Source organism: Salvelinus alpinus, chromosome 1 (assembly GCF_045679555.1).
Source record: "Salvelinus alpinus chromosome 1, SLU_Salpinus.1, whole genome shotgun sequence".
NCBI lineage: Eukaryota > Metazoa > Chordata > Actinopteri > Salmoniformes > Salmonidae > Salvelinus > Salvelinus alpinus.
In genome coordinates, this window is record NC_092086.1 from 16,058,408 (window position 1) to 16,084,625 (window position 26,218).

General features: G+C 43.8%; 1 protein-coding gene across 1 annotated transcript in view; it reads left to right on the top strand.

The window, feature by feature from the left end:
* Nucleotides 1-17,259, top strand: part of LOC139571077 (mucin-19-like) — a 72,126-nt gene extending 54,867 nt beyond the window's left edge. The window contains exon 2 of the mRNA XM_071394009.1: nucleotides 16,963-17,259. Within this exon, the coding sequence (XP_071250110.1) occupies nucleotides 16,963-17,259 (297 nt within the window). The remainder of the gene's footprint in view (nucleotides 1-16,962) is intronic.
* Nucleotides 17,260-26,218: the final 8,959 nt, after the last annotated feature.

Consider the following 26,218-nt stretch of genomic DNA (forward strand, 5'->3'; position numbering starts at 1 on the left):
CCACTGGTTAATAATAACCTACTGTTTAATAACCTACTGTTTAATAACCTACTGTTTAATAACCTACTGGTTAATAACCTACTGTTTAATAACCTACTGTTTAATAACCTATTGTTTAATAACATACTGGTTAATAACCTACTGTTTAATAACCTACTGGTTAATAACCTGATGTTTAATAATCTACTGTTTAATAACCCACTGTTTAGTTAACCTACTGTTTAATAACCTACTGTTTAATAACCTACTGTTTAATAACCTATTGTTTAATAACATACTGGTTAATCAAATCAAATCAAATCAAGTTTATTTTATATAGCCCTTCGTACATCAGCTAATATCTCGAAGTGCTGTACAGACACCCAGCCTAAAACCCCAAACAGCAAGCAATGCAGGTGTAGAAGCACGGTGGCTAGGAAAAACTCCCTAGAAAGGCCAAAACCTAGGAAGAAACCTAGAGAGGAACCAGGCTATGAGGGGTGGCCAGTCCTCTTCTGGCTGTGCTGGGTGGAGATTATAACAGAACTATGCCAAGATGTTCATAAGTGACAAGCATGGTCAAATAATAATCATGAATAATTTTCAGTTGGCTTTTCAAAGCCGATCATCAAGAGTTGAAAATAGCAGGTCCGGGACAGGTGGCGGTACCATAACCGCAGGCAGAACAGCTGAAACTGGAATAGCAGCAAGGCCAGGTGGACTGGGGACAGCAAGGAGCCATCACGCCCGGCAGCCCCGACGCACGGTCCCGGGGCTCAGGTCCTCCGAGAGAGAGAAAGAGAGAGAGAAGGAGAGAATTAGAGAGAGCCAAGATTCTCAAAATGTTCATAAATGACAAGCATGGTCAAATAATAATCAGGAATAAATGTCAGTTGGCTTTTCATAGCCGATCATTAAGAATTGAAAACAGCAGGTCTGGGACAGGTAGGGGTTCCATAACCGCAGGCAGAACAGTTGAAACTGGAATAGCAGCAGGGCCAGGCGGACTGGGGACAGCAAGGAGTCATCATGCCCGGTAGTCCTGACGTATGGTCCTAGGGCTCCGGTCCTCCGAGAGAGAGAAAGAAAGAGAGAAGGAGAGAATTAGAGAGAGCCAAGATTTTCAAAATGTTCATAAATGACAAGCATGGTCAAATAATAATCAGGAATAAAAGTCAGTTGGCTTTTCATAGCCGATCATTAAGAGTTGAACAGGTAGGGGTTCCATAACAGCAGGCAGAACAGTTGAAACTGGAACAGCAGCAAGGCCAGGTGGACTGGGGACAGCAAGGAGTCATCATGCCCGGTTTGCCGTGACGTATGGTCCTAGGGCTCAGGTTCTCCGAGAGAGAGAAAGAAAGAGAGAACGAGAGAATTAGAGAGAGCATACTTAAATTCACACAGGACACTGGATAAGATAGGAGAAGTACTCCAGGTATAACCAACTGACCCCAGCCCCCCGACACATAAACTACTGCAGCATAAATACTGGAGGCTGAGACAGGAGGGGTCAGGAGACACTGTGGCCCCATCCGATGATACCCCCGGACAGGGCCAAACAGGAAGGATATAACCCCACCCACTCTGCCAAAGCACAGCCCCCACACCACTAGAGGGATATCTTCAACCACCAACTTACAATCCTGAGACAAGGCCGAGTATAGCCCACAAAGATCTCCACCACAGCACAAACCAAGGGGGGGCGCCAACCCAGACAGGAAGATCACGTAATAACCTACTGTTTAATAACCTACTGGTTAATAACCTACTGGTTAATAACCTACTGTTTAATAACCTACTGGTTAATAACCTACTGTTTAATAACCTATTGTTTAATAACCTACTGGTTAATAACCTACTGTTTAATAATCTACTGTTTAATAACCTACTGGTTAATAACCTACTGTTTAATAACCTACTGGTTAATAACCTACTGTTTAATAACCTACTGTTTAATAACCTACTGGTTAATAAGCTACTGGTTAATAACCTACTGTTTAATAACCTACTGTTTAGTTAACCTACTGTGTAATAACCCACTGGTTAATAACCTACTGTTTAATAACCTACTGTTTAGTAAACCTACTGGTTAATAACCTACTGTTTAATAACCTACTGTGTAATAACCTACTGTTTAATAATCTACTGTTTAATAACCTACTGTTTAATAACCTACTGTTTAATAACCTACTGTTTAATAACCTACTGTTTAATAACCCACTGTTTTATAACCTACTGGTTAATAATCTACTGTCTAATAACCTACTGTTTAATAACCTACTGTTTAATAACCTACTGTTTAATAACCTACTGGTTAATAACATACTGTTTAATAACCTACTGGTTAATAACCTACTGTTTAATAACCTACTGTTTAATAACCTACTGTTTAATAACCTACTGGTTAATAACCTACTGTTTAATAACCTACTGTTTAATAACCTACTGTTTAATAACCTACTGTTTAAAAGAAGGGAATCGCAGCTTTCCAATAATGGTGTCAGATTTATTTCTCAACAGTTCCGGTGGAAAAGCAACAACGAGTCAACGACATGAATGCGTATAGTTAATTAGCGAGATAACTAGCCCTACTACAAGCTATGATTAGAATTGGCTATATACTTGGTCTATAATTATTTAATAGACTAACTGCTGCTAAAATGTCTCTCTGTCTCTCTGCTCGGGCAACGGCCCACTCACACTGGCTCACATGCAGATGATACACAGCACACACAGAGAGACGGGCTGAAGGGCAGGCGTAATTCTGATCATGGCTGACACGTCGATTTTTTAAGTGATTGATAATATATTTAAAAAGGAAAACACAATATTAAAATTCCATGTTTTCCAGGATTTTCATGAGCGTTAAGAACCATCATTTGACAACCTGGAACAGCACATCCTGCCGTTCAGGAACGCTATCAAACTAATCAAAGATATGGAAACCACACGTTTGACTCCATTCCATTGATTCCATTCCAGCCATTACAATGAGCCTGTCCTCCTATAGTTCCGCCCACCAGCCTCCACTGATATTTAGGTACTTGAATTACTGCCTGAGACAGTTCTGCTATTTGTCTCCATCCGCAATAACTGGAGAAACACTTTGTGATGGTCCGTTATGAAACGTACATTATGGGTAACATGTCTCACTACATGTCTTGAATGTTTCTTTAAGCCTGCAGTTAGTTACTTGAAATGACAAAAATCATGCCAAAACAGGACTATAAAGTTGAATTTACTGACATACAGATGGCTAATGAAACAGTAGCTTCCTGAGCAGGCACATTGACGTGTAGCCCGCTATGCTAGTCAACTGTCACATTGGCTAACGTTCAATGAACTGGCTAAATGGTCAACAGAGGTCCCTCTTCATATCATTAAGACCGTTCGTATCGCTGTTTATTTGAAGTGCACGCGAAAACAGATATTTATCTAATTTCAGTATTTTAACAGGCTGACAGCAAATCACGATTTCATGTGTTTACATCATAGATAGAAGTAGGCCATTGGCTGCCTTCACCACGAGGGCTACGTACAGGAGTTCTGATTGCCTGAGCAGACAGTGTTGAAATATACTTTTTCTGAGAAAATGTGCAAGAATTGAAGGTGCCAATACATTTTACAGTAATCATACAAATATTTCATTGTCATAAAAAAATGAAAATAAATTCAGCTCCTCCCTCGACGTAGATCGATCAACTTCAGTGTTTTCGGTATCACACCACCTACCTGGCTTGCTTGATTAACATATCCTAAATACCTTTTTAAATGTACTGGATGCAGTCTATCACAGTGCCATCCGTTTTGTTATCAAATCACCTTCTACCACCCACCACTGCGACCTGTATGCTCTCGTTGGCTGGCCCTCGCTACATATTCGTCGCCAGACCCACTGGCTCCAGGTCATCTATAAGTCTATGTTAGGTACAACTCCGCCTTATCTCAGCTCACTGGTCACGATAACAACACCCACCCGCAGCACGCGCTCCAGCAGGTATATCTCACTGATCATCCCCAAAGCCAACACCTCATTTGGCCGCCTTTCCTTCCAGCTCTCTGCTGCCAGTGACTGGAACGAATTGCAAAAATTGCTGAAGCTGGAAACTTATATTTCCCTCACCAACTTTAAACATCAGCTATCTGAGCAGCAAACTGATCGCTGCAGCTGTACATAGTCCATCTGTAAATAGCCCAACTGTAACGACTCCCACCGAAGGTGGCTCCCCTTCCTGTTCGGGTGGCGCTCGGCGGTCGTCGTCACCGGCCTACTAGCTGCTACTGACTTTTCCTCCCCCTCCCTTTTTGTTGAGTAGTGACACCTGTTTGTGGTTAGGGTGATTTGTGGGGCTTTATTACCCAGCAGCCCGGCCTGCTGGGTGTGCGGGATTGTTGTGTGTACAGTCTGTACATTCTTGTGTGTCAGGGTACGTGTACGTTGGTTGGTGATTTTCGTGTTTCTCACTTTGTTGGTGGTGAAGCATTAGTTTTAGGTTAGCGTCGTGTTTGCACCCGTGTGAGGAATTAAATTTGGAACGCTACTCTGAACTCTCTGTCTCCTGCGTTTGACTCCTTTCATCCACTACACCTCGGGCATTACACCAACCTATCTACCTACCTCATCCCCATACTGTTATTCTTTTATTTTCTGCTCTTTTGTACACCAGTATCTCTACTTGCACATGATCATCTGCTCATTTATCACTCCAGTGTTAATCTGCTAAATTGTAATTCTTCGCTACTATGGCATATTTATTGCCTACCTCCTCATGCCTTTTGCACACACTGTATATAGACTTTTTTTTTTTCTTGTGTCTACTGTGTGTTATTGGCCTGTTTATTGTGTTATTTGTTTATTGTGTTATTGGCCTGTTTATTGTTTATTCCATGTTATTCCATGTGTAACTCTTTGTTGTTGTCTGTGTCACACTGCTTTGCTTTATCTTGGCCAGGTCGCAGTTGTAAATGAGAACTTTTTCTCAACTGGCCTACCTGGTTAAATAAAGGTGAAATAAAGAAGAAAGAAAAGATGGAGGGACGCTAAAGGAAAAGGCTTTGGATTGAAAGGAGTATTACTTAACCCTTTTTCACTAACTATAAGCCTAAAAGCTTTTCCTATTGAAATGCATCAACTGTGACGACTGCCTGTCAAACTAATAGCCTGTAATTGTTGATTTCATAAATGATTTAGGAAGCTTTGAGAAGTCTTCTCTACATCTACCAGTTAACCATAACCTGAAAAAAGCCCTTTGACAAGTTGATTTTTAAACCGTCTACCTGTTACACAAATGGAAATGTGAAAATGTCAATTTCCCCTCTCATTGAGCTCTTCATCATGTCTTCAATACAATGACGTGGATAGAAAGACAATTGAAACTATTCTATAAAAAGGATCTGTAATTGGCCGTGTCCCGTCTCTCTCCGCTCTTATTCAAACAGCTTCTTCAGGAAGCTTTTAAAGGCACAGTCTGGTATTCGTTTTCTGGAAATGTACGTGACCTCTCTCAACTTCCTAGATCCCAGATTGCACCTTTAATAAGGGGCTGAATCCTGACAGGAGGAACCACTGGACAAGACTGTCAAATCCATTATTATCTTTTAATCAAAAGACAGAGAGGATATGAAGTGGTGAAGAGCAGTGGACCAAGGTTCTCCATAAAGACAGAGGGGATATGAAGTGGTGAAGAGCAGTGGGCCAAGGTTCTCCATAAAGACCGAGAGGATATGAAGTGGTGAAGAGCAGTGAACCAAGGTTCTCTATAAAGACAGAGAGGATATGAAGTGGTGAAGAGCAGTGAACCAAGGTTCTCCATAAAGACAGAGGATATGAAGTGGTGAAGAGCAGTGAACCAAGGTTCTCCATAAAGACAGAGGGGATATGAAGTGGTGAAGAGCAGTTGGCCACGGTTCTCCATAAAGACAGAGGGGATATGAAGTGGTGAAGAGCAGTGGACCAAGGTTCTCCATAAAGAAAGAGAGGATGTGACATACAAACACATACAATACGACAACATCATATAAACATCAACCCGTAACTGTTGGACTGTATATGATTCCCAGAAGGCATGGAATATTATTGAGTCATTAATAGTTTTACACTTCAGACATGACTCTGCCGTTGTGCTGTAGAATTTGTGAATTTTGACTCTTGTAAAATACATCCTATTCATGAATTTATACTGGATTAAGCATTCATTGTCATTAAAACCTCTCTGGGATAGGGTCTAGGTTCCTGAATTTCAGCCTGACTGACATGCCCAAAGTAAACTGCCTGTTACTCAGGTCAGGAAGCCAGGATATACATATAATGGTCGCATTGGATAGAAATCAATATGAAGTTTCTAAAACTGTTAAAATAATGTCTGCGACTATAACAGAATTGATATGGCAGGTCGAAAATCTGAAGAAAAACCAACCAGAATTGTATTTTTTGAGGTCCCGAGCTCTTATTATGGAAAGCTATTGTTCCTATGTAATTCCGTCTGCCAGATTGCAATTCCTATGACTTCCACTAGATGTCAACAGTCTTTATTCAAGATTTCAGGCTTGTTTTTTGAAAAACAAGCAAGAATTTGGAGTTTTGGTGAGGAGAGCACCGGAACAATATCAGTCTTTCGACGCGCGAGGTAGAGGGCGCAAGCTTGCTAATTTTGCTTACCTATTGAACATACTACTTTCCGTATGAAATATTATAGTTGATTTACATTTTAGAGTACCTGGGGATTTAATAGAAACGTCATTTGACTTGTTTAACTTGTAACACCACCCTCAGACTTAAGACTCAGGGAAGGTATAAAACCACCCTCAGACTCAGGAAGGTATAAAACCACCCTCAGACTCAGGAAGATATAAAACCACCCTCAGACTCAGGAAGATATTAAACCACCCTCAGACTTAGGAAGATATTAAACCACCCTCAGACTCAGGAAGATATAAAACCACCCTTAGACTCAGGAAGGTATAAAACCACCCTTAGACTCAGGAAGATATAAAACCACCCTCAGACTCAGGAAGATATTAAACCACCCTCAGACTCAGGAAGATATAAAACCACCCTTAGACTCAGGAAGATATAAAACCACCCTTAGACTCAGGAAGATATAAAACCACCCTCAGACTTAGGAAGGTTAAAACCACCCTCAGACTCAGGAAGGTATAAAACCACCCTCAGACTCAGGAAGATATAAAACCACCCTCAGACTCAGGAAGATATAAAACCACCCTCAGACTCAGGAAGATATAAAACCACCCTCAGACTTAGGAAGGTTAAAATGACCCTCAGACTCAGGAAGATATAAAACCACCCTCAGACTCAGGAAGATATAAAACCACCCTCAGACTCAGGAAGATATAAAACCACCCTCAGACTCAGGAAGATATAAAACCACCCTCAGACTCAGGAAGATATAAAACCACCCTCAGACTCAGGAAGGTATAAAACCACCCTCAGACTCAGGAAGGTATAAAACCACCCTCAGACTCAGGAAGATATAAAACCACCCTCAGACTCAGGAAGATATAAAACCACCCTCAGACTCAGGAAGGTATAAAACCACCCTCAGACTCAGGAAGATATTAAACCACCCTCAGACTCAGGAAGATATAAAACCACCCTCAGACTCAGGAAGATATAAAACCACCCTCAGACTCAGGAAGGTATAAAACCACCCTTAGACTCAGGAAGATATAAAACCACCCTCAGACTCAGGAAGGTATAAAACCACCCTCAGACATAGGAAGATGCCAAACTTTGCTAGTTTGAGCAGGAGGAGCACTGCCAGAGCCCTGCAAAATGACCTCCAGCAGGCCACAAATGTGCATGTGTCTGCTCAAACGGTCAGAAACAGACTCCATGAGGGTGGTATGAGGGCCCGACGTCCACAGGTGGGGGTTGTGCTTACAGCCCAACACCGTGCAGGACGTTTGGCATTTGCCAGAGAACACCAAGATTGGCAAATTCGCCACTGGCGCCCTGTGCTCTTCACAGATAAAAGCAGGTTCACACTGAGCACATGAGCACATGTGACAGACGTGACAGAGTCTGGAGAAGCCGTGGAGAACGTTCTGCTGCCTGCAACATCCTCCAGCATGACCGGTTTGGCGGTGGGTCAGTCATGGTGTGGGGTGGCATTTCTTTGTGGGGCCGCACAGCCCTCCATGTGCTCGCCAGAGGTAGCTTGACTGCCATTAGGTACCGAGATGAGATCCTCAGAGCCCTTGTGAGACCATATGCTGACACATGCACATTTGTGGCCTGTTGGAGGTCATTTTGCAGGGCTCTGGCAGTGCTCCTCCTGCTCAAAGGCGGAGGTAGCGGTCCTGCTGCTGGGTTGTTGCCCTCCTACGGCCTCCTCCACGTCTCCTGATGTACTGGCCTGTCTCCTGGTAGCGCCTCCATGCTCTGGACACTACGCTGACAGACACAGCAAACCTTCTTGCCACAGCTCGCATTGATGTGCCATCCTGGATGAGCTGCACTACCTGAGCCACTTGTGTGGGTTGTAGACTCCGTCTCATGCTACCACTAGAGTGAAAGCACCGCCAGCATTCAAAAGTGACCAAAACATCAGCCAGGAAGCATAGGAACTGAGAAGTGGTCTGTGGTCACCACCTGCAGAATCACTCCTTTATTGGGGGTGTCTTGCTAATTGCCTATAATTTCCACCTTTTGTCTATTCCATTTGCACAACAGCATGTGAAATTTATTGTCAATCAGTGTTGCTTCCTAAGTGGACAGTTTGATTTCACAGAAGTGTGATTGACTTGGAGTTACATTGTGTTGTTTAAGTGTTCCCTTAATTTTTTTGAGCAGTGTACATAAAACAATCACGCAAAAGAAACATGGGTAAAACAGAGAGTTAAATAATGAACATGTAATTGGGGAGTTGAAACCAGGTGTGTAAAACAAAGAAAAAACAAATGGAAAATGAAAAGTGGATCGGCGATGGCTAGAAGGCCGGTGACGTCGACCGGCCGAACAAGGAGAGGGACCGACTTCGGCGGAAGTCGTGACAATATTGGTATAACAGATCATCTGTAAATACGTTTAGTTCATATTGATCCCTGTCTTGTGCTCCTTTAAAAAAAAAACACGTCCATCAGATAATGTATTATTTCTGTATATTTTTGCTTTAGGACATGTATTTAATATTTTTATAAAATATATTATTTCAGCTGGAAAGTTGAAAGCCTCAAGTATTGAATAGAAAAAGGTCATTAGTCTGTATTGTGAAGAGACTATAAAGAGTAGTCAACTTCATGAGAATGTGGTGCCTACATGGTGTAGTGGTAACATACATCGTGCTCTATGTAGGGAATTGGGTGCATGTTTATTGAAATGTGTGAGGTTTGCCTTGCAGTAGTGGAGCAGCTAAACACAGAAACTACATTGATATTATCTCTGTTCTGTTCTTCTATTCATAATGCTCATCTCTCTCTCTCCTTCTGTCTCTCTGGTGGGGGCTTGGTATCAACACATTATCACCCTGAATATTCAATCCCCCCTCTGTCTCTCTGGTGGGGGCTTGGTATCAACACATTATCACCCTGAATATTCAACCCCCACCTCTGTCTCTCTGGTTCAAGCCCCCCTCTGTCTCTCTGGTGGGGGCTTGGTATCAACACATTATCACCCTGACTATTCAATCCCCCCTCTGTCTCTCTGGTGGAGGCTTGGTATCAACACATTATCACCCTGAATATTCAGACCCCTCCTTCTGTCTCTCTGGTGGGGGCTTGGTATCAACACATTATCACCCTGAATATTCAGTCCCCTCCTTCTGTCTCTCTGGTGGGGGCTTGGTATCAACACATTATCACCCTGAATATTCAGACCCCTCCTTCTGTCTCTCTGGTGGGGGCTTGGTATCAACACATTATCACCCTGAATATTCAACCCCCACCTCTGTCTCTCTGGTTCAATCCCACCTCTGTCTCTCTGGTGGGGGCTTGGTATCAACACATTATCACCCTGAATATTCAACCCCCACATCTGTCTCTCTGGTTCAATCCCTCCCCTTTTCTCTCTGGTTCAGTCCCCTCCTCTGTCTCTCTGGTGGTGGCTTGGTATCAACACATTATCACCCTGAATATTCAGTCCCCCCTCTGTCTCTCTGGTTCAATCCCTCCCCTTTTCTCTCTGGTTCAGTCCCTCCTCTGTCTCTCTGGTGGTGGCTTGGTATCAACACATTATCACCCTGAATATTCAACCCCCACCTCTGTCTCTCTGGTTCAATCCCCACCTCTGTCTCTCTGGTTCAATCCCACCTCTGTCTCTCTGGTTCAATCCCCCCTCTGTCTCTCTGGTTCAATCCCTCCCCTTTTCTCTCTGGTTCAATCCCCACCTCTGTCTCTCTGGTTCAATCCCCACCTCTGTCTCTCTGGTTCAATCCCTCCCCTTTTCTCTCTGGTTCAATCCCCACCTCTGTCTCTCTGGTTCAATCCCTCCCCTTTCTCTCTGTCTCTCTGGTTCAATCCCCACCTCTGTCTATCTGGTTCAATCCCCCTCTGTCTCTCTTGTTCAATCCCCACCTCTGTCTCTCTTGTTCAATCCCCACCTCTGTCTCTCTGGTTCAATCCCTCCCCTTTTCTCTCTGGTTCAATCCCCACCTCTGTCTATCTGGTTCAATCCCCCTCTGTCTCTCTTGTTCAATCCCCACCTCTGTCTCTCTTGTTCAATCCCCACCTCTGTCTCTCTGGTTCAATCCCTCCCCTTTTCTCTCTGGTTCAATCCCCACCTCTGTCTCTCTGGTTCAATCCCTCCCCTTTTCTCTCTGGTTCAATCCCCACCTCTGTCTCTCTGGTTCAATCCCTCCCCTTTTCTCTCTGGTTCAATCCCCACCTCTGTCTATCTGGTTCAATCCCCCTCTGTCTCTCTTGTTCAATCCCCACCTCTGTCTCTCTTGTTCAATCCCCACCTCTGTCTCTCTGGTTCAATCCCTCCCCTTTTCTCTCTGGTTCAATCCCCATCTCTGTCTCTCTGGTTCAATCCCCCCTCTGCCTCTCTGGTTCAATCCCCACCTCTGTCTCTCTGGTTCAATCCCTCCCCTTTTCTCTCTGGTTCAATCCCCACCTCTGTCTCTCTGGTTCAATCCCCCCCTCTGTCTCTCTGGTTCAATCCCTCCCCTTTTCTCTCTTGTTCAATCCCCATCTCTGTCTCTCTGGTTCAATCCCCCCTCTGTCTCTCTGGTTCAATCCCACCTCTGTCTCTCTGGTTCAATCCCCCCTCTGTCTCTCTGGTTCAATCCCCACCTCTGTCTCTCTGGTTCAATCCCTCCCCTTTTCTCTCTGGTTCAATCCCCATCTCTGTCTCTCTGGTTCAATCCCCACCTCTGTCTCTCTGGTTCAATCCCTCCCCTTTTCTCTCTGGTTCAATCCACACATCTGTCTCTCTGGTTCAATCCCCACCTCTGTCTCTCTGGTTCAATCCCCCCTCTGTCTCTCTGGTTCAATCCCCCCCTCTGTCTCTCTGGTTCAATCCCCTCCTTTTCTCTCTGGTTCAATCCATCCCATTTTCTCTCTGGTTCAAACCCCACCTCTGTCTCTCTGGTTCAATCCCTCCCCTTTTCTCTCTGGTTCCATTCCCCCCTCTCTCTCTCTGGTTCAATCCCCCCTCTGTCTCTCTGGTTCAATCCCCCCCTCTGTCTCTCTGGTTCAATCCCCTCCTTTTCTCTCTGGTTCAAAACCATCCCATTTTCTCTCTGGTTCAAACCCCACCTCTGTCTCTCTGGTTCAATCCCCCCCTCTGTCTCTCTGGTTCAACCCCCACCTCTGTCTCTCTGGTTCAATCCCCTCCTTTTCTCTCTGGTTCAATCCCTCCCCTTTTCTCTCTGGTTCAAACCCCACCTCTGTCTCTCTGGTACAATCCCCCCTCTGTCTCTCTGGTTCAATCCCTCCTCTGTCTCTCTGGTTCAATCCCCCCCTCTGTCTCTCTGGTTCAAGCCCCCCTCTGTCTCTCTGGTTAAATCCCCCCTCTGTCTCTCTGGTTCAAGCCCCCCTCTGTCTCTTTGGTTCAATCCCCCCTCTGTCTCTCTGGTTCAATCCCCACCTCTGTCTCTCTGGTTCAATCCCCCCTCTGTCTCTCTGGTTCAAGCCCCCCTCTGTCTCTCTGGTTAAATCCCCCCTCTGTCTCTCTGGTTCAATCCCCCCTCTGTCTCTCTGGTTCAAGCCCCCCTCTGTCTCTCTGTCTCTCTGTTCAATCCCCCCTCTGTCTCTCTGGTTCAAGCCCCCCTCTGTCTCTCTGGTTCAAGCCCCCCTCTCTCTCTGGTTCAAGCCACACCTCTGTCTCTCTGGTTCAATCCCCCCTCTGTCTCTCTTAATGTCTCTCTGATCTGATTCTTTATCTTCAGGAGAATACCGTAGCAGTACTTGGAGTAATGTATGATAACTGTTATCTTCAGGGGAATACCGTATCAGTACTTGGAGTAATGTATGATAACTGTTATCTTCAGGGGAATACCGTAGCAGTACTAGGAGTACTGTATGATAACTGTTATCTTCAGGGGAATACCGTAGCAGTACTTGGAGTAATGTATGATAACTGTTATCTTCAGGGGAATACCGTAGCAGTACTAGGAGTAATGTGTGATAACTGTTATCTTCAGGAGAATACCGTATCAGTACTTGGAGTAATGTATGATAACTGTTAACTTCAGGGGAATACCGTAGCAGTACTAGGAGTAATGTGTGATAACTGTTATCTTCAGGGGAATACCGTAGCAGTACTAGGAGTAATGTGTGATAACTGTTATCTTCAGGGGAATACCGTATCAGTACTAGGAGTAATGTGTGATAACTGTTATCTTCAGGGGAATACCGTAGCAGTACTAGGAGTAATGTGTGATAACTGTTATCTTCAGGGGAATACCGTAGCAGTACTTGGAGTAATGTATGATAACTGTTATCTTCAGGGGAATACCGTAGCAGTACTTGGAGTAATGTATAATAACTGTTATCTTCAGGGGAATACCGTAGCAGTACTAGGAGTAATGTATGATAACTGTTATCTTCAGGGGAATACCGTAGCAGTACTAGGAGTAATGTGTGATAACTGTTATCTTCAGGGGAATACCGTAGCAGTACTAGGAGTAATGTATGATAACTGTTATCTTCAGGGGAATACCGTATCAGTACTTGGAGTAATGTATGATAACTGTTATCTTCAGGGGAATACCGTAGCAGTACTTGGAGTAATGTATGATAACTGTTATCTTCAGGGGAATACCGTAGCAGTACTAGGAGTAATGTATGGTAACTGTTATCTTCAGGGGAATACCGTATCAGTACTTGGAGTAATGTATGATAACTGTTATCTTCAGGGGAATACCGTAGCAGTACTTGGAGTACTGTATGATAACTGTTATCTTCAGGGGAATACCGTAGCAGTACTTGGAGTAATGTATGATAACTGTTATCTTCAGGGGAATACCGTATCCGTACTAGGAGTACTGTATGATAACTGTTATCTTCAGGGGAATACCGTAGCAGTACTTGGAGTAATGTATGATAACTGTTATCTTCAGGGGAATACCGTAGCAGTACTAGGAGTAATGTGTGATAACTGTTATCTTCAGGAGAATACCGTATCAGTACTTGGAGTAATGTATGATAACTGTTAACTTCAGGGGAATACCGTAGCAGTACTAGGAGTAATGTGTGATAACTGTTATCTTCAGGGGAATACCGTAGCAGTACTAGGAGTAATGTGTGATAACTGTTATCTTCAGGGGAATACCGTATCAGTACTAGGAGTAATGTGTGATAACTGTTATCTTCAGGGGAATACCGTAGCAGTACTAGGAGTAATGTGTGATAACTGTTATCTTCAGGGGAATACCGTAGCAGTACTTGGAGTAATGTATGATAACTGTTATCTTCAGGGGAATACTGTAGCAGTACTTGGAGTACTGTATGATAACTGTTATCTTCAGGGGAATACCGTAGCAGTACTTGGAGTAATGTATAATAACTGTTATCTTCAGGGGAATACCGTATCAGTACTTGGAGTACTGTATGATAACTGTTATCTTCAGGGGAATACCGTAGCAGTACTTGGAGTAATGTATGATAACTGTTTACCATGCAGTCAGGAGTGCTCTGCCGCTCTGCTCTGCCTATGCTACGAACTAGCCTTTAACCCCCAGCGACAGTCCTCCTGTTCAGAGGTTCACAAGTTCATTGTGTTTGCATGACTTAAGTGTACGGGACAAGGTGTGTGTGTTGTTGTGGACTAACATGGACAGGACATCCCAGGCACCTAGTGTGTGTGTGTGTGTGTGTGTATCTGTACGTTTGTGTGTGTGTGTGTGTTTGTATCTCTGTGAGTGTGTGTGTGTGTGTGTGTGTGTGTGTGTCTGTGTGTGTGTGTATCAGTGTGCGTGTGTGTGTATCTGTGTGTGTATCTCTCTCTCTCTCTGTGTGTGTGTGTGTGTGTGTGTGTGTGTGTGTGTGTGTGTGTGTGTGTGTGTGTGTGTGTGTGTGTGTGTGTGTGTGTGTGTGTGTGTGTGTGTGTGTGTGTGTGTGTGTGTGTGTGTGTGTGTGTGTGTGTGGCCCCTCAGGATGTGTCACTGTAATGTCACCACCTCTCCTCCAAGTCCAAACACCTCTATGGTCTATGACCTGTGTGTGTGTATCTCTGTGAGTGTGTGTGTGTGTGTGTTTGCATCTCTGTGAGTGTGTGTGTGTGTGTGTGTGTCTGTGTGTGTATCAGTGTGCGTGTGTGTGTACCTGTGTGTGTGTGTCTCTGTGTGTGTGTGTGTGTGTGTGTGTGTGTGTGTGTGTGTGTGTGTGTGTGTGTGTGTGTGTGTGTGTGTGTGTGTGTGTGTGTGTGTGTGTGTGTGTGTGTGGGTAAAACGGGTGAAACGTCAAGAGGTCATGTCATCTGAGAGCCAGAGTGTCGGTGGAGATCTCTCTTCATCCATCCACAGGGCTGTGACTACGGCCTAAATTAGTCCCATAGGGCTTCTTGTCATAAATAGTGCACTATGTAGGGAAAAGGGTGCCATTTAGGACGAATAAGCACAGTGTATTATTCAAACGAGTTTTCAGCAGCTAAGAACTTAAACTACATTGTAATCTCTGTGTTCTGTTCTGGAAATCAATACATAACACTAAAATAATAACACTACAATACATAACACTACAATACATAACACTACAATACATAACACTACAATACATAACACTACAATACATAACACTACAATACATAACACTACAATACATAACACTACAATACATAACACTACATAACACTACAATACATAACACTACAATACATAACACTGCTCTCTCTGTCAATACATAACACTCCTCTCTCTGTCAATACATAACACTCCTCTCTCTGTCAATACATAACATTCCTCTCTCTGTCAATACATAACACACACACACACACACACACACACACACACACACACACACACACACACACACACACACACACACACACACACACACACACACACACACACACACACACACACACACACACACACACACACACACACACACACACACACACACACACACACACACACACACACACACACACACACACACACACAGCTATTTTCTTTAGGAATGGAGAAAAGTAAAAGTTGCCAAAAATATAAATAGTAAAGTACAAAAAACTGCTTAAGTAGTACTTTAAAGTATTTTTACTTAAGTACTTTACACCACTGCATGCACGCAAACACAAACACAAACATGCACCTGAGGATGTGCGAGGACAAAATGAAGGATGAGTCAGAATGTGTCTGATGGAGAGGAGATGAGACGTTTAACATGCTAGATCTTAGAGGTGTCAGACCCTAGAGGGGTGTGGGAAATAAATTGACAAAATCAGTTGATAATTTGACATAAAAAAGGTGACTTTCCCCGTCTGGTGTTTTGAGATTCAGAGAGATTATGGTTACAGTAGGACAGAGATATGACCAGGTTATTTTGGAAAACTGAAATATCCCCTAACTTTGAACATATACACGTTTCTGTAGCCTTTAGAAGTTGCATTGCTTGTCTTATTACAGATGAGATTACACATCCTAAATGACACCCTCTCCCCTACATAGTGCCCTACTTTTGACCAGGGCTCTATGAGCAAAGTAGTGCACTACATAGGGAATAAGGTGCCATAGTGTGCCACTCAATGTCACTCCCTGACCTTAGAGAGCCTTTTTATGTCTCAATTTGGTTTGGTCAGGGTGTGATTTGGGGTGGGCATTCTATGTTTTTGTTTTCTATGATTTTGTATTTCTATGTTTTGGCCGGGTATGGTTCTCAATCAGGGACAGCTGTCTATCGTTGTTTCTGATTGGGAACCATACTTAGGTAGCCCCTTTCCCTCCTTTCAGTGTGGGAAGTTATCGTTGTTAGTGGCACTTAGCCCTGTAAGCATCACGGTCGTTTTGTATTGTTTCTTGTTTTGTTGGCGACATTCAAATAAAAAGGAATATGTACGCTCACTACACTGCACCTTGGTCTTCTTCCAGCAACGGCCGTGACACTCAATGATTAGCAATTATATGAGGAAAGCAATATTAATGTAACCTGGTGGATTTAATCATGAAATAACTCTTCCTGTAGTCGCCACCTTTATTATGCGCGAGGTGAGGTCCTCGGGAGTAAACTACAAACACTCCTTTAAATATGAGGTAGAGCATGAATAACAGGTATATTACCAAACAGATTCTATCCACTGTAGGACCAGCTTCTTTACCAGGTATATTACCAAACAGATTCTATCCACTGTAGGACCAGCTTCTTTAAATATGAGGCAGAGCAGGAATAACAGGTATATTACCAAACAGATTCTATCCACTGTAGGACCAATGGAAAGCTTAGACTGTGACATCATCTTCACTGTAGGACCAATGGAAAGCTTAGACTGTGACATCATCTTCACTGTAGGACCAATGGAAAGCTTAGACTGTGACATCATCTTCGGTGCCTTGAACTCTGTACAGAGTCTGTTGACCAACGAATCAGAGTTATATCACCATTGTCGTCGTCGTCGTCACCGTCGTCACCGTCGTCACCGTCGTCACCGTCGTCACCGTCGTCACCGTCGTCACCGTCGTCACCGTGGTCACCGTGGTCACCGTCGTCACCGTTGTCACCGTTGTCACCGTTGTCACCGTCGTCACCGTCATCACCGTTGTCACCGTTGTCACCGTCGTCACCGTTGTCACCGTCGTCACCGTCGTCACCGTCGTCACCGTCGTCACCGTTGTCACGGTTGTCACCGTCGTCACCGTCGTCACCGTCGTCACCGTCGACCAGTAATCAATAATCAAGGTATCACATCTAAGTTCTGTTTTACTCTCGACACAATGCATACCAGAGGAGGCTGGTGGGATGAGCTATAGGAGGACGGGCTCATTGTAATGGCTGGAATGGAATCAATGGAACGGAATCAAACATGTGGTTTCCATATGTTTAATGTGTTTGATTCCGTTCCATTGATTCCATTCCAGCCATTACAATGAGCCCGTCCTCCTATAGCTCCTCCCACCAGCCTCCTCTGATACATATCAACAACTCAGGAGGGCATGCCAAGGGACAAGGAGAGCGGCACCAATGGAGACGGCACTCGACAGAGAATGTTTACTCACGATTAAACTCAATTAAATTGAAATTGTATTTGTCACATGCTTCGTACACAACAGGTTTAGACTAAGAGTTAAATACTTCCCAACAATGCAGAGAGAAAATAACTAAATAATAGAAACATTTTAAAATAATAAATCCACAATGAGTCAATGATAACTTGGTTGTATACATGGGTTACCAGTACCAAGTCAATGTTAAATGATAACTTGGTTATATACACGGGGTAACAGTACCTAGTCAATGATAACTTGGGTATATACACAGGGTATCAATACAGAGTCAATGATAACTTGGCTATATACATGGGGTACCAGTACTGAGTCAATGATAACTTGGCTATATACACGGGGTACCAGTACCTAGTCGATGTGCAGGGGTGCGAGATAATTGAGGTAGATATGTACATATAGGTAGGGATAAAGTGACTAGACAACAGGATAGACAATAAACAGTACCAGCAGCGTTTGTAATGAGTCAAAAGAGTTGGTGCAAAAAGGCTCAATGCAAATAGTTAAATAGTTAATCATATAGCTACCCGGATTAACTATTTAACAGTCCTATGGCTTGGGGGTAGAAGTTGTTCAGGGTCTGTTGGTTCCAGACTTGCTGCATCGATACCACTTGCCGGGGGGTAGCAGAGAGAACAGTGTGACTTGGGTGGCTGGAGTCTTAGAACGTTTTCTGAGCCTTCCTCTGACAGCGCCTGGTATAGAGGTCCTGGACGTTTTAGGGAGCTCGGCCCCAGTGATGTACTGGGGGCCTACGCATTACCCTCTGTAGCGCTTTGCGGTCGGATGCCAAGCAGTTGCCATACCAGGCGGTAATGCAGCCAGTCAAGATATTTCTAATGGTGGAGCTGTATAACATTTTATGGATTTGAGGGCCCATGATGAATCTTTTCAGTCCCCTGAGGTGGAAGAGGCGCAGTCGTGGGTGAACAGGGAGTACAGGAGGGGACTAAGCACACACCCCTGAGAGGCCCCCGTATTGAGAGCCAGCGTGGCGGATGTGTTGTTGCCTACCCTCACCACCTTGGTGTTCTTGGGCACAGGGACTATGGTGGTCTGCTTGAAACATGTAGGTATTACAGACTGGGTCAGGGAGAGGTTGAAAATGCTCTGAGTACTAGTCCTGGTAATCCATCTGGCCCTGCGTCCTTGTCAATGTTCACCTGTTTAAAGGTCTTACTCACATCGGCTATATGATCACACAGTCGTGCGGAACAGTTGGTGCTCTCATGCATGGTTCAGTGTTGCTTACCTCAAAGTGAGTATAGAAGGTATTTAGCTCACGTCACTGGACAGGTCGTGAGCTAAATATCCCTGATACTCTGCGAGCCCTGCCACATCCGACAAGCGTTTTTTTTTTTGTGTAAACAGGAATCAGGAGCATAGAGTTCTAGAATGGTCCGAATTTTCGCTGTGTGTGGAATAAAGGTGATCTAGAATCCGGCTCTAGTTGCACAGGTGACATGCTGGTAGAAATGAGGTGAAACAGATTTCAGTTTTTCTGCAGTAAAGTCACAGTCACTAGGAGAGCCGACCTCTGGGTTAGCATTTTCCTGTTTGCTTTTGGTCCTATACAGCTCGTTGAGTGCAATCTTAGTGCCAGCATCGGTTTGTGGTGGTAAAAAGACAGCTACAAAAAATATAGATAAAAACTCTCTCTCACACACACACACACACACACACACACACACACACACACACACACACACACACACACACACACACACACACACACACACACACACACACACACACACACACACACACACACACACACACACACGTCACAATTATTCATAAACCAAGTGATGTGTCCATAAGAGCCTTCTATTTTGTTTCCAAATAACATAATAAGCCCACTCTGCATAATCTCTCCATCAATGCTAGTTTGCCAGGAGAATATGGATTTTATTCATACTGGTAGCACATGTCTCCTAACCCTCATTTAGTAAAGGTGCTCTCATCCACTTTGGTAGAGAGTGCTGGCCGATCAATCATCCATCTCACTGGTCCACTGGGGTTTATGAGTCTACTGTTGAAATAAAGAATAGAAAACATCACACTGAAGAGTGCTCCTGCTGTTTTATTAGTCTGTGTTACTGTTTAACACAAAGGTCTGTGTTACTGTTTAACACAAAGGTCTGTTTTACTGTTTAACACAAAGGTCTGTGTTACTGTTTAACACAAAGGTCTGTTTTACTGTTTAACACAAAGGTCTGTTTTACTGTTTAACACAAAGGTCTGTGTTACTGTTTAACACAAAGGTCTGTTTTACTGTTTAACACAAAGGTCTGTTTTACTGTTTAACACAAAGGTCTGTTTTAATGTGGGATTCACCACAAAGGTCTGTTTTACTGTGGGATTCACCCCAAAGGTCTGTTTTACTGTGGGATTCACCCTGAAGGTCTGTTTTAATGTGTGTTCACGAGAGCTTGCGATAAAACGATTAATCGTTTTAGTGCACGGTATCCATATTAGGACAGTGTCAGTGCACGGTATGCATATTAGGACAGTGTCAGTGCACGGTATCCATATTAGGACAGTGTCCTTGCACGGTATCCATATTAGGACAGTGTCTGTGCACGGCATCCATATTAGGACAGTTTCTTTGCACGGCATCCATATTAGGACAGTGTCAGTGCATGGTATCCATATTAGGACAGTCTCAGTGCCCGGTATCCATATTAGGACAGTGTCAGTGCACGGCATCCATATTAGGACAGTCTCAGTGCATGGTATCCATATTAGGAAAGTGTAAGTGCACGGTATCCATATTAGGACAGTGTCCGTGCACGGCATCCATATTAGGACAGTGTCAGTGCACGGTATCCATATTAGGACAGTTTCAGTGCACGGTATCCATATCAGAACAGTGTTTGTGCACGGCATCCATATTAGGACATCCCCCAAGTGGCGCAGGTGTCTAAGGCACAACATCTCAGTGCTAGAGGTTTCACTACAGACCCTGGTTCGATTCCAGGCTGTTTCATAACCGGCCGTGATTGGGAGTCCCATACGGCGGCGCACAATTTGCCCAGCATTGTTAGGGTTTGGCCAGGGTAGGCTGTCATTGTAAATAATAAACTTAATAAATAAACTCTTAACTGACTTGCCTAGTAAACTAAAGGTTAAGAAGTAGATCATTGATGAAACAGAATCTTTTGCCACTTTAATTTGTCTGAAAGGTGTGTCCAAAATGACACACTTTTCACTATTCAGTGAACTACTTTTCACCAGGGCTCATAGGGCTCTGGTCAAAAGAAGTGCACTGTAGAGAATAGGATGCCATTTGGGACTCATCCAACGATCAGTGATTAGATGAGGAAGGAATGATTCAGATGTCAACAGACACTAATGAGAGCTGTCTGTTTGATCCACCAACATTCTTCTTCTTCTTCCTCTTCTTCCTCCTCCTCTTCTTCTTCTTCCTCTTCCTCATCCTCTTCCCCCTCATCCTCCTCTTCTTCTTCTTCTTCCTCCTCCTCTTCTTTTTCTTCCTCTTCCTCCTCCTCCTTCTCCTCTTCTTCTTCTTCATCTTCCTCCTCTTCTTCTTCTTCTTCTTCTTCCTCCTCTACTTTTTCTTCTTCTTCCTCCTCCTCTTCTACTTCTTCTTCCTCCTCATCTTCTTGTTTTTCCGATTCTTCTTCTTCCTCTTCTTCCGCTTCACCTTCTTGTTCTTCCTCTTCCTCCTCCTCTTTTTCTTCCTCCTCCTTTTCTACTTCTTCTTCCTCCTCCTCTTCTTGTTCTTCTTCTTCCTCCTCATCTTCTTCCTCCTCCTCCTCCTCATCTTCTTGTTCTTCTTCTTCCTCCTCCTCCTCTTCTTCTTCTTCCTCCCCCCTCTTGTTCTTCTTCTTCCTCCTCCTCTTCTACTTCTTCTTCCTCCTCCTCTTCTTCTTCTTCTTCTTCCTCCTCCTCTTCTTCTTCTTCTTCTTCTTCCTCCTCTTCTTGTTCTTCTTCTTCCTCCTCTTCTTCTTCTTCTTCTTCCTCCTCCTCTTCTTCTTCCTCCTCCTCTTCCTCTTCTTCTTTTCTTCTTCTTCTTCCTCCTCCTCTTCCTTGTTCCTCCTCTTCCTCTTCTTGTTCTTCTTCTTCTTCTTCCTCCTCTTCTTGTTCTTCCTCCTCCTCCTCTTCTTGTTCTTCTTCCTCCTCCTCTTCTTCTTCCTCCTCTTCTTCTTCTTCTTCCTCCTCCTCCTCCTCCTCCTCCTCTTCTTGTTCTTCTTCCTCTTCTTCTTCTTCTTCCTCCTCCTCATCCTCTTCTTGTTCTTCTTCTCATTTCCTGTGAGTGAGAGAGTTACCTATTAGGCTGCAGTTATCTGTCTCCTAGGAAAGTACTCAAGAACCATCAGCCCCATAAAGACCCAGTGGCTTCCTCTAAAGTGATATTACGTGCAGAGGCATGAATAGACAGAAGGGAGGAGGGATGAAAAGAGAGAGAGAGGGAGGATGTTCTAAAGGAAGAGTGGTATAATGAACGAACAGAGTGAGATGAAGGCTTTACAAAACACGCCATTGTCTTTGGAGTCTGACACACCACTCAGACAGAAGAGAAGGTTCTTTAGAATGAATTCAATCTATTTTCTACACGGCTAACATCCTTCATAGCCACATCGCATTTCAAATATCCTCTTTTATAAAAAGAAACAAAATATCTCTCACCATCTGGAGCGAATTAATCAATCAATTAACAGTCACACTACATTGAGATTGACAGTGTGTCGGAAACGGCCCTAGACACTGAGTGTACAAAACATTAAGAACACCTTCCTAATATTGAGTTGCACCCCCCCTTTTGCCCTCAGAACAGCCTCAATTAGTCGGGGCATTGGACTCTACAAGGTGTCAAATGTGTTCCACAGGGATGCTGGCCCATGTTGACTCTAATGCTTCCCACAGTTGTGTCAAGTTGCCTGGATGTCCTTTGGGTGCAGGACAATTCTTGATACACACGGGAAACTGTTGAGCGTGAAAAACCCAGCAGCGTTGCAGTTCTTGACACAAACCGGTGCATCTGCTACCTACTACCATACCCCGTTCAAAGGCCCTTAAATCTTTTGTCTTGCCCATTCACCCTCTGAATGGCAACACATACACAATCCATGTCTCAGTTGCCTCAAGGCTTAAAAATCCTTCTTTAAATATTAAGAACACGTTTGCTATTTTAATGACAGACTGACCAGATGAATCCAGGTGACAGCTATGATCCATCTCCTCCCCTTCATCTACACTGATTGAAGTGGATTTAACAGGTGACATCAATAAGGGATCATAGCTTTCACCTGGATTCACCTGGTCAGTCTGTCATTAAAAGAGCAAACGTGTTCTTAATGTTTTGTCCACTCCTTGTGCAGTGCACTACTATTCTCTAGTGTGCACTCCATTTGACCAGGGCCCATAGGATCCATCCTAAGTAGGGAACAGGGGGGGCCATTTGGGATGAAGCAAGTACAGCCGGCTAATTAGCATGCCATTGACGCCCAAAAACCTGTTCCTATCTGTTGTCCTTTGACCTGTCTACTCTGACACATCATGCAGGAAGTGTATGCCACTAACGTTCAGGTAATAATAGCATCCATAGCGGCACCCTATTCCCTACATAGGGCACTACTTTTTTACAAGAGCCCAATAGGAAGTAGGGCACTACTTTTTTACAAGAGCCCAATAGGAAGTAGGGCACTACTTTTTTACAAGAGCCCAATAGGAAGTAGGGCACTACTTTTTTACAAGAGCCCAATAGGAAGTAGGGCACTACTTTTTTACAAGAGCCCAATAGGAAGTAGGGCACTACTTTTTTACAAGAGCCCAATAGGAAGTAGGGCACTACTTTTTTACAAGAGCCCAATAGGAAGTAGGGCACTACTTTTTTTACACGAGCCCAATAGGAAGTAGGGCACTATAAAGGGAATAGGGTGCCATTTGGGACGCAGGTCTTATTTCAAGCCTTCAATCCAGCTGCCCGCTAATCACATGTAGTGACATTAGAAACACATACGGAAGAATAATAAGATGTGGGCAATTTGCACTCATGAAGACAGAGGAATATAACTGTCACTGAAGTAGAGAGATGAATCCCACTTAGAGCCAATCACTGTCTGATGTATAGAAACCAGTCTGACTACCATTCTACCCATCTTTCTGTTCTGTCTTGTATTTTCTCTTCATTCTATTATGTTCTAAACCTACTGCACTCCTGTCAAACCACTACTGAGACAGGCTAGCTTGTCTTGTTCTACCTGCTGTCACGGTTCTTGGTTTGAAGTGGTAAGTGGGATATCTTCACAGCCTGACAGAGATTATTAGAGGATGGCGACATGGATGGAGACAGGATTAGATGGACAATTATGGTTTATGTGTACTCTTTCTCTCTCTCTCTCTCTCTCTCTCTCTCTCTCTCTCTCTCTCTCTCTCTCTCTCTCTCTCTCTCTCTCTCTCTCTCTCTCTCTCTCTCTCTCTCTCTCTCTCTCTCTCTCTCTCTCTCTCTCTCTCTCTCTCTCTCTCTCTCTCTCTCTCTCTCTCTCTCTCTCTCTCTCTCTCTCTCTCTCTCGCTCTCTTTCTCTCTCTCTCGCTCTCTTTCTCTCTCTCTCTCTCTCTCTCTCTCTCTCTCTCTCTCTCTCTCTCTCTCTCTCTCTCTCTGTCTCTCTATCTGTCTCTCATCCTCTCTCTCTCTGTATCTCTCATCCTCTCTCTCTCTCTCTCTCTCTCTCTCTCTCTCTCTCTCTCTCTCTCTCTCTCTCTCTCTCTCTCTCTCTCTCTCTCTCTCTCTCTCTCTCTCTCTCTCTCTCTCTCTCTCTCTCTTTCCCTCCGCTCCTCTCAGACTGTTGGTGTAGAGACGATGAGGAGATGAGGTAACCAGAGTAATCCTCATGCATAAATCAGACTGATAGAAGAAATGTGAAGTAGTGACTCATTATCACCAACACAAGAGGATGTGTCTCTCTCTCCGCATCCTATTGGCTGAGACACTAGAGGATGGTTGGCTCATATCGGTAGGGATTGGCACCTACAGAATAGCTGGCCCCTTGATACTCTCACACTGGGTTGCATGGGTGGGTGGGTGTTAAATCACTCTGTGCCTTTTCTTTTCTTTCTTTAATCGTATTACAGATACTTCAGGAAAACTAGATAATTACTTATTGGATGACTACTACATTTAGACAGGATGTTTGTGAAAAAATACATTTCTGTTTTCTCAATGACATTCAATTCAACATGGAAAAAAGGCGTACGTTTTAGTTTGTTCCACCTGAGACAGTCTGACCACCAATCAGAAACCACTATGATGACACACCAAATGACGACCACCAATCAGAAACCACTATGATGACACACCAAATAACGACCACCAATCAGAAACCACTATGATGACACACCAAATAACGACCACCAACCAGAAACCACTATGATGACACACCAAATGACGACCACCAATCAGAAACCACTATGATGACACACCAAATAACGACCACCAATAAGAAACCACTATGATGACACACCTAATGACGACCACCAATAAGAAACCACTATGATGACACACCAAATGACGACCACCAATCAGAAACCACTATGATGACACACCAAATAACGACCACCAACCAGAAACCACTATGATGACACACCAAATAACAACCACCAACCAGAAACCACTATGATGACACACCAAATGACGACCACAAATCTGAAACCACTATGATGACACACCAAATGACGACCACAAATCTGAAACCACTATGATGACACACCAAATGACGACCACCAACCAGAAACCACTATGATGACACACCAAATAACGACCACCAACCAGAAACCACTATGATGACACCAGAGTTTTCACAGCTGGTGGAGATGCAGACCCGAGCGGTGCTGGAGAGAACCCACCTGGAAACTCTGAAGCACAACTTGTTCATTCCTGTCAGACTGGACCGGATTTAAGATTTACCCAGCAGGGTCACAGAGGAGGTACGTGTAAAAAAAGGAATTGGGGAAGGGTGCAGCCAAAATAAATAAATTAAAGCAGTGCAGTTTTGGTACAGAAAACGGTCAAAATGTTATCGTATAAATATCAATAGTTTCTCTTATGTCTTAGCTATACAGGGCAGTTGAATCTAAAACTGTCATGGGTTTCTCAAGCAATTATTTTTTATTTATTTAAGAAGATAGATAGAAATCCTAAAGTATCTCTGAAAGGTTAAAGTCTACAAACTTTCAAGGGCCTTTAATCAAGCCCTTTTCAAAGCCACACATATATAGTAGTCCCTGGCTTATATTGAGTCATCCATTTTCAAAACTCTTTACTTTCGGCCTGAACGGAAAGTTTTCTAAAGTTTAGCAGTCTATCTGTGTGGGAGCAGGAAGGATTAACCAGCTCGTCTCTGCTATCTCTGTACTTTATTGTCCATTAACTTGCAGGGAACACAAATATGTCTTTATGCTCACTACCCAACCCTCTGAGACAAAGACATCCCTAGGAGCTGGGATCAATGGGTCAGCCACCGTGCAGAACCCCAGGAGCCATTTTAAGGGGTTAAGTGCATTAGGACTTTAGCTCAGAAGGATAACATTTAAAACAATAAATTACAGTGTATACAGTAGCCCCAATCTTATCTGGAACCAGAACCCTTACCCATAAACCC